Source organism: Pygoscelis adeliae, unplaced genomic scaffold, assembly GCF_000699105.1.
Source record: "Pygoscelis adeliae isolate BGI_AS28 unplaced genomic scaffold, ASM69910v1 Scaffold167, whole genome shotgun sequence".
Classification (NCBI taxonomy): Eukaryota; Metazoa; Chordata; class Aves; order Sphenisciformes; family Spheniscidae; genus Pygoscelis; species Pygoscelis adeliae.
The window spans coordinates 8163794-8173095 of NW_008825428.1; the positions used below are offsets into that span (position 1 = coordinate 8163794).

General features: G+C 37.4%; 1 protein-coding gene across 1 annotated transcript; it reads left to right on the forward strand.

Moving 5' to 3' along the window:
* The first annotated feature begins 2125 nt into the window (after positions 1-2125).
* Positions 2126-6764, forward strand: CBR4 (carbonyl reductase 4). The gene is made up of 5 exons (XM_009330708.1): positions 2126-2267; positions 2815-2935; positions 3412-3548; positions 4135-4269; positions 5638-6764. The coding sequence occupies exons 1-5, from the start codon at positions 2126-2128 to the stop codon at positions 5814-5816; spliced, it is 714 nt and encodes a 237-aa protein (XP_009328983.1). The 3' UTR covers positions 5817-6764.
* Positions 6765-9302: the final 2538 nt, after the last annotated feature.

Consider the following 9302-nt stretch of genomic DNA (forward strand, 5'->3'; position numbering starts at 1 on the left):
AAAGAATCTGTATGACTCTTTTGTGCTAAAACACAAATTGTATATTGCTGTGTTGGAAGTAGGCCTTGCCCTCCCCCTGTAAATACCTGGTTAATGCACAAGGGATTTTCACTATTCTTTCCGAGAACGGTAGAATCACTAATATTTTTTCCCTTCTCAAAGAGACCAGGAAGGGCAGAATGATACATTTTAAAGAAGTTTTCACCCCTTAGGCAGCTTTTTGGGTCCTGTGTAGCTAGGAATGTTCAGGTTTATTTGGAAAATACATATAGGTCTGACAGCATTTATAAACAGTATAAGATAGTTCACTTGACATTGCTTAGGGGCAGAGGAGTTAGACAAGATGATTTCCAGAGATCCCTCCTAATCTATATTCCATGTTTCAAATAAAAATAAGAGAGTAGGTATGCTCAGAGCTGGTAAGAACAAAATATGAAGGAGGAATTCATAGTACACATTGCTGCGACAAGTAGGCAAGAACTTCCAAGAGTCACTGTGGGAATTCTGTAAAAGAAGAGCTCAGTCATGATGGAGAAGGCAGACTGAGACTTTGTTTCTAACAAAAAAATCTGTCAACAAAACATGCATTGTCTGCTAAGGCAGTAAGAGCTGTAGTTACTGGGGTGCAAGACCTCTTGATTGATCTCCTGCAGCCTACCTACCTAATGAAGACTACCCAGAAGATTAGTCTTTCTGGTGAGGCAGCGGTGCCTGTTTTTATCACTAAGGAAGTGTCGTCATGCAGGACATCTTTTTGTACATGTTCTTTTGAAAGGGCCGCCACCTGAGATACAAGTATTTAATCCTCTTCCTACTCCTAGGAAGCTAATTTAAACTTGCCAGTGCAAGCAGATGCATGGGTTGATTTCAAGCACTTGTGCTTGCTTTTTTACCAAAAAGGACCGTCTGCTCTTCTAGGCCCTGTCACAGAAGACCAAAATCATGATGCCATTGTATTAGTTGATGGTGTCCTTGTATGCTTAACACTGTGTGCTCTTCTGGTTATCACACATCAAAAAGGGTACAATAGACCTAAGTAAGGCAAAGGTAGGGTGGCAGGATTAAGAGCTTGGACAGTCTTTAGTGAGATACAGACTGGCTTCCATATGTATAAGAGTAACTAAATAGACCTGAAAGAAGATATTGGGGGGGGTAAAATGCAGAAGAGTAGCCTCTGAAGTTACAAACAGTATGAGGACAATATGAGCAGAAATGCATAGTGTTCTCTAATCAGAAAGCAAATTAAGATCAAAAGGAAGTACTTTTCCATAAATAATAAAACTTGTTGCCTCAGGATGTTATTGGAGACAAAGTATAATTGGGTTCAAAAAGGATTTATTCAAATGTATGGAAAAGAGGTTCATTACTATTGCTTGGATTCTGCCCCTGGCTCCTCAGGAAATCCCAAAACAGCTGATTGGTTTCTAGAAGTTGCAGAATAAAAGAGCATACTACAGAAGTACTTTCTTCTTACACTCCTTCCTAAACATCTAAGCTAGCTACTTCAGAATCATTTCACGTTTCAAAAAGCTTTTTTTGCTTCAAAAGCAGAAACAAAAAAACCTGAGGCTAGTGGTGAAACATAATACTATGTAGTGTAACTTAGTATTAAAATAGTGTAAATACAATAGTATCAAATGGTGCTCAGTAGTGTTTGCAATGTGGATGTCCAATGCACTTAGGATGGAGTGAGACCTTGAAGCTAAATGACTTTAGTACAAGAATAGTGCTTGCAAGAACAATATAATTACAACTACTACGCTGGCTTTGAATGAACAGCTGAACGATACATTATGACCTTTAGATACATAAATCGCATATTTCATCAACTGAATAGGAGTTATCGTAACACTAGTATTGAAATGTTAGATTACATGCATAATTTTTTTGCTAGTTCAGAAATCGTTAAGAATTAACTTGCATTTGTAGAGGTGGTGTCTAATTTAGTTCAAGTATTTATTTTTTGGTGAATAAAAAATTAACAAATCACTGATTCTATAATCCGATATTACAAAATGCTACAGACTAGTTAAGGGCTGTGATGTTGACAAGAACAGTGGTTATTCTCTGCTATATTGGACCTGAAATTCATAGTTTATTTGCAATTTGTGAATTATTTTTGAAGATGGGCAAGGTTTGCGCCATTTTTGGAGGATCCCGAGGAATAGGAAAAGCTGTTGCAGAATTACTGGCACAGAAAGGCTGCCGCCTGGCGATTATTGCTAGAAATCTGGAAGTAGCCCAAACTACTGCACGTAATCTTGGTGGTATGTATGCTGTTTTGCAATACTTTCTTCACTGTCCAATGCTTAGGTAACTTGTAAAAGGAGTAAGTCATAAAATAAACCTCATTGTTGAACTAGATGAAAATGAAAGTAAAGGCTGAGAAATTTGAAAGAAAAGCTGTATCAGTACAATTTTCTTTTCACAGTATTCTTTGGGAAAGTTAAGTATGTTACAGTTCCTATCTTGCGGATGGAATACGTAAGATGAAAGGAATTGTTCAAGGTCACAACAGGGAGGTGGTATGAATTGAGTCATCCTTGGCTCCTGACCAAGCCAGAACAGAGACCAGTCTGCTCATGCTGAACTTCTGATTTCAAAAGGCCAAAATATAAACCAAGAAATTGTCACATAACTGACCAATACAATACTTGAAAATTGTCCTTATTTAACTCTCTGGAGATTAAATGGGTTCCTCAAGTTACTAGTTCAACATCTGTCTTAGCAATTAACTTGATAAATTCTGAAGAAGGTTTATGAATGGAACACCATCTTTTACTATTATTATGATGTGCCTTTATTTCAATACAGCAGGACATCTGGCACTTAGCTGTGATGTATCCAGCGAACAAGAAGTCCAAAATACTTTTGAGGAGATGCAGAGGAATTTAGGTCCTATTAACTACTTGGTTAATGCAGCTGGGATCAACAGGTTAGTTATTCGTTGCAAGATTATATGTAATTCTAGATGACAGCATCTTATTATAAGGTGCTAAGGGCCTTTGCATTTAGTAAGAATATTGTTATTGAGCACATCTGAAAACAGTATTAAGCACTCACCAGTATTTTGTTCCTGATGAAGGTAAAATTCTAACATGATATAGCTTTCACTGTAGTTTCTGCATTCTGAGTTTGAGTTCCCCCTCTACTCCTCTTTCTTCCACTTCTTCACCCTGAAATAGTCCAAACCAATGTTTGATACCTCTGCAAAGGAGGCTTTGTTGCCAGAAGCATAGCTAAATTTTTTCTTGCTATGTGTCATCCTTGCAATGTCATCATTTTGAATGCTAGAATGTATAGAACCATATAAATCCCTATTAATATTCATCAGTCATGTTTTATTATGAGTAAATGTGATCATTGGGGTTGTTCAGTGAGTTCTTTTGGGTTTTTTGCTCTGTTTGTCAGGGATGGTTTGTTACTGAGAACCAAGACTGAAGATATGATAGCCCAGATTCACACTAACCTTTTGGGAACAATGTTGACATGCAAAGCTGCTGTAAAAAGTATGATTCAACAACAGGGAGGTGCTATTGTTAATATAGGTAAGTTTCTTGTCTAATCCGGTGGAATTCTATGTAATAGTTTTCTAGAAAGATTTAGCAGGTGTAAATTGACTATTTTCTTTGTATTTAGACATCCTGTATTTAGCATTTCTTGATGAATACTTATTCTTTTGTGTAATTTTGGCAACTTCTAAATGCAAAACCAGCTTGTTTCAGTAATAAACACCTCAGAGCTTATATTTTATTGAAAAAAAGAATATTACCATTCTTTATCAGTTCTTTCAGTATGTAAATCTACCAGCTGCTAGTTACTAACTAAGACTCAAATAGGTACAGTTGGTTTCTTTTTTTTTTTCTGTGCAAGGATATTTTTTTAAGAAAGCTCTTCATTTTACTCTCCTGGTGCCTGTTGGTCAACATAGATATACGGATTCCACAAGAATCACAGGTAATTGAGGGATTTGCTTATCTCAGCAGTAGGCTATAAAGTACATTTAGTAATATACTTTTAATTCCTTTTAATCTCATTTTCCATTCCAAATTTAAAACTAAAATGATAAAGCTAGTGCAAGGTTTCAAATTAGTCATTTAATCTTTTTTCCTCTTTGATGTTTCTTTATTTTAGGAAGTATCGTAGGACTTAAAGGCAACACTGGTCAAAGTATATACAGTGCTACCAAAGCAGGATTAGTTGGATTTTCACGCTCTCTTGCTAAAGAAGTAGCAAAAAAGCAAATTCGAGTCAACGTGGTTGCTCCAGGTTAGTTTTTGGGAAGTTCCCACATCCTTGACTGTTGTAGTACATGATCATCAAGACTGCTGGATATTTGCTGTACTCGGAAAGTAACTTAAGACAAATTGCTATTATTCTCTTCAACTTTTGTAAGCAAATGTTTTTAATCTGTTTTTTTCCAGTTTAAAGTATAATACATTCTTTTACAAAACCTTCAGTCTTTTTAAGGGAACACTGAGAAATTTGGAAGAGTGTGTCTCCCTGTTCCTCTCTCCATTATTACATAATAAATGTCTTTTTTCATTTGTTCCTCCTTCAAAATCTGCTGCCCTTGCAGACAGAAGGATGAGAACTAATTATAGACAGGCAGCTACCCTCGTTTCCTGCTAGAGAATGCTTATTTGTTATTAGAGAAACATGAAAGACCACGAGAAGCTGGCATGAAAGCATCCCTGTCTATCCCTGTAGTAAAAGGAGAGAGTCTGGAAAGAAAGTTCCATGAGGACAAGGCTGTGATTTCACAAGACAATCTAGTCCAAGCAAACCACCACCCTTAACGAGAAATCCCTTCTGTCTTTTCTGACTTTCTCCACTCATAGCTGTGTACTCTGCTGCCCACCTTGTGCTAGCTCTGATGCCTTCCAGACCTCTACATGAACCAGTTCACCTTGTGAACTAGGCAGGAAAAATACTTGTTATTGTTTAGTGAGTTGAGCAGCTCACTAAGGTCCAGAGCCATCATAAAGGGGCAGAGTTGTACAGTAGAAAGCAAAACCCAGACTTTCCCTTCTTGGTGGCAGCTAGAAAGCAGATAAGATCAACTCTTTATGAAGCTGCAGCTTACGTGAAGGGAAGAGCAGCGGTGGGAAAACCGAATCTCAGATAATTGAAAATTGTAAAGAAATGTCCTTCAAAAATGTCAAGAAATACTCTTCAAATGAGTGCTGTAATAGAAATTATGCGATTGCTGTCATAAGTTCTAAAATATAATGGAAACACTTGCAAGCTGTAGGGGTTTCTTGCCAGAGATTTCATACTCGTGCTTTTATTGAGAACGTTTTGGTGAAATGGATGTATTTTGTCTTTCAGAAAAGTGATACTAAATATGAGTTTGGGACCCAATTTTAGTTACCTTTTTTTTTTTAAATGGACTTCTATAGATATCTGCATTTTGGTTGTCACATAAGTGCTTCCAAAACCAGAAGACATTTTATTGGTTAGGTAAAACATTGGTCTTGGCTCTAAAATGATGTGGACTGACTTCCGAGACTTTGAAGAATGGTAGCTGGTGCTGAATCCTGGTAGTAGATTTTACTTTGGAGGATTCCAGGGAAAATACGCTAGAGAAATTTAGTTGAAGGTTAGGTAACTCTTCAAATATCTCTCCTCTCTTAGGCTTTGTTCACACAGAGATGACTGCTCATTTGGATGAAGATCAGTTGAAGAAAGCAATTCTCCTTGGAAGATTTGGAGAGCCTCGTGAAGTTGCACAAGCTGTTGTCTTTCTTCTAGAGTCCCCTTATGTTACAGGGAGTACTCTAGTTGTAGATGGAGGATTGCAGCTTCTGACTTAAATACTACCTTGAATAAGTACCTACTTTAATGTCATGATGGTAATACATAAATATATACTAATTAAAGAGAGAGGGGTGGAAATCAGTTGAAGATTGATCTATGTAATTGACTTGATATTATTTAGTCAGAGGAGGAATGCAGCAGCAGTAAAGTCCAGCGTGTATGTTTAGCTACCTGAAAGAGTCCATTTGGTATTATGAAGTCTGTGTATGTAACAATTTGAAAAAGAGCTGGTTTTGGTACAGTCATTGTTTTAAATAACATGCTGATACATTTTTAAAGCACTATATTTTTATAAAGTCATGTTTTCCAATTTGGGAGAGAGTGGACATTTTATTCGAATTATTGTGTTACACAAAGATTCATAAAGTGCGGAGGCATGTTTATCAGTTGGCAGGTATGATTGCATCAAGTTTTTCATGTAGGGCGAAGATTGCGAACTGCATAATTTTTTATTCTTATCAGTTAGTCCCTACAAAGTGGCAAGGAGTTTCCTTTGGTTTTTGTTTGTTTGTAGCTAACACTACAAAGCCAGGAGCTTCTAGACTTTCAGCATACCTGAATTGCCTTTAGGAGATTTAATTATATGCAGTGTGTTTTTCTAAAGGCAAAACCTGCTCAGTTCCATTCTTGAATGTCTGTACAGCACTCATGTAATCCAGTAGCACTTGCATGTGTACATTGAAGGACTGTTGATGGGTCACTGGAGTTGCTAACTCTGTAATATTCTGAGTTTGAGCTGCACATATGCTGGTGAACAGTACAGTTGCAGACCTTGCCCATAAAAGACTTTTCGCTGACTCAGTAGCTATTTAAAAAACACGTATCTCTTCCAGAGTGTGAAGTCAAGGTGGTTTGCTCTGTATCTTCTTGAATGCTCAGTTCAACTGTTACGTTGATGCTCTTTAATATGTATGTATAGTCAATAAAATAGCCATTTATTTTAATCAAAGCAGCTTTTGAAGCAGAGTAATTAGTCAGCTGTAAATTATCCTGAGTGTTCCTCTCTTGCTGAAAAACTACCAAGAATTTGACCTCAGGCTTTTCTGTTGAGATCAAGTAATTTTTGGTAGTTGATGTTTTTATCATCTCCGAAGAAAACTATGAATGTGGTTTAGGACCTTCACTTCTTAGCTCCAGTGTTCATTGCATCATGATCCAAATGTTGATTCAGCTTTTGAAATTACTTCCCGGCTTGGCACAAACCGAAGTACGAAAAGAAAAGATCTCACTGATGATAACTTAGAGTCTTTAAAGGCTGAGATTTTCTTCATTTGTGCAGCTGAGAAGTTTTGTCTTTGTGCCAGAAAACAGTGCATGCTCAAGCTTCTCGCAGGTATGTATTGAGAAATAATACAAGGAATGGTTGTATATTCAGGGGATTTTACAGTTGGTTTTGTTACTTACTTTGGAATATAAAATACCACTAAAGGTAGTCCTTTCAGGAGTCCTTGTCTTACTGTCATCTCTTTGTAGAGAGCTGGTGGTATTTGCTGTGAAAAGTTACGTGTCATATGTGTTTTTGCACCAAAAATATAATTGCTAATTACGTTTCTCTTTGATAGGAGGAATTGGCCAGAGAATAGATGAATTTTTTCCGAGGGCACTGAAGATGAGGAAGGACAGCTGGTACTCCCATTTTTACTAGTCAAGTAGTAGTATGTCAGTAACTTGGCTGCTGCCCATACCTGTCCTTAGTATTTTACAGGCAAAGCCTGTGTGGCATATCTTGATCAGAAGTCAAACTTAAGAGACTAAAATTAATTTCCTCTTAGTGAGTTCTGACCATAATTATTATTATCACTTGTTTTGTTGGGTAGGGGAACTGCTAAGTAAGTTACTAGCAATGGCATTTTTAGTTTGTATTTGTGATTAAAACCTGGAATGACACCCTCAGAAGAATCTCAGCATGCTGCTAAGTAATTTTTTAAAAATGCTGCAATACATACTATGTTTTTATTACTGCTGTTGCTGTAGGACTAGACTGAAGTGTTGGTAGCCTTAAAGTCATATTTTTAAAAGACTTTTTTTTCCCCCTTTTCTTCGAACTGGTAAATTAGACCTGAAAACTAGTTAAAAACAGCAATCCATTTCAGCGTTTGCTGTGTACATCGACTCTAAGAAGTGATACCTGTTTGTCAGACTTGGGTTCTGTCTGGCCTGGTGTGATGTCTCTTTAGCAGACTCTTGTACCTCAGCAGTTTGTGATTGGTATGTTGGAATCTGCCATTGATAGCTCTGGTTGAGGCCTGCGGGTTCTTACATTTGAGGCACTGTAACAACCCTCTTGTGCTCTCTCTCTCTGTGTCGCTCTTGAATTTGTAGACCTCTGTCGTATCCTGCCTGCCTCAGCTGTGGCTGTTTCAAACTGAAGAGTCATATTTCTTTTAGTTGCTTGTTGCTGGAAAGCTCTTTTCTACTTTACATCATCTTTGTCGTCCTTTTCCAGTTTCTTAAGGAGGGAGGAGCAGGTGGAACCGCTCACGGTATTCACTGTGGATTTATCTTAAGAAAAATAGAATGTTTTGTGTTTTGTTTTATATTGCTTCCAAAAATAATGCCCAATTGTTTTGCCTTTTCCTAACCTTTACACTTATGCTTTCAGAAGCTATATAAGAGAAATAACTCACTCCTGGATAATTAATGATCAACTTGGAGTCCATTTCCTTATATATGTATTCAGGACTGATTTTTTGCATTTTCCCCAGTGTGAATTGTTCTCGTTTATCTACAGTGAATTTAGTCTGCTGGTTTTAACACCTATTTGCTCAGTGAGATGGTTCTGCAATTTCTTAATTCTTTTATCCCTTTATTACTTTGAGTAACTTAGTGTACTGGAATATACTGTGGGCTTTTGAAGTTGCTGTCTCAGAACCCTTACAAATAGGGTGTACTTTGCTAGCCCCAACACAGGTGCCTGTGGTGTTCTGTTGGCGATCCACGTTCTTAGGAAAGAATGACTGCTGATTCATAACCTTTCTCTTCCAGCTTTAAACAATTTACTGATATGACAACTTCTTCTCTTGGCAGCACAGCATCTTTAATGGTTTTTGGCAGGGGAATGTGTCAGATGTCTTTTAGAATTTCAAGCATGCTGTATTAGATCTCCTTACTCTCATCTCTTTTTAGTCTTTAGGAGAACTCTCAAATGTTTATCAAACATGACTTTCCTTTGCAAAAGCAACACTGACTTTCCTCAGTATGTTTATGCAGTTGTTTTCACAGCTTTAGAACAATTTCTGGCAGTTTGCTATCTACAGAAAAATATAATTAGTCTGTAGTTCCCTGGATCCCTCTGGAATCTCTTCTTAAAAAACAAGTGATCCTTCCACCCACAAAACTCCCAGAAGCTTCCTGTTAACTTTGTCAGCTTCCAGTCATTTGATAACGAGGCGGTTTTAACCCAGAAGTTTCATGCTGCAGTTACTTGATTTCCTTTAGAATTTGGGAACGGTAGCCCCCAGCCCCGGCCATTTGTCACTCTT

Excerpts from the sequence above, each read along its gene's own strand:
- CBR4 (XM_009330708.1), top strand. The coding sequence starts at position 2,126 with ATGGGCAAGGTTTGCGCCATTTTTGGAGGATCCCGAGGAATAGGAAAA. Across the intron at positions 2,268-2,814 it reads TACTGCACGTAATCTTGGTG|CAGGACATCTGGCACTTAGC; the intron begins GTATGTATGCTG and ends ATTTCAATACAG. Across the intron at positions 4,270-5,637 it reads AGTCAACGTGGTTGCTCCAG|GCTTTGTTCACACAGAGATG; the intron begins GTTAGTTTTTGG and ends CTCCTCTCTTAG.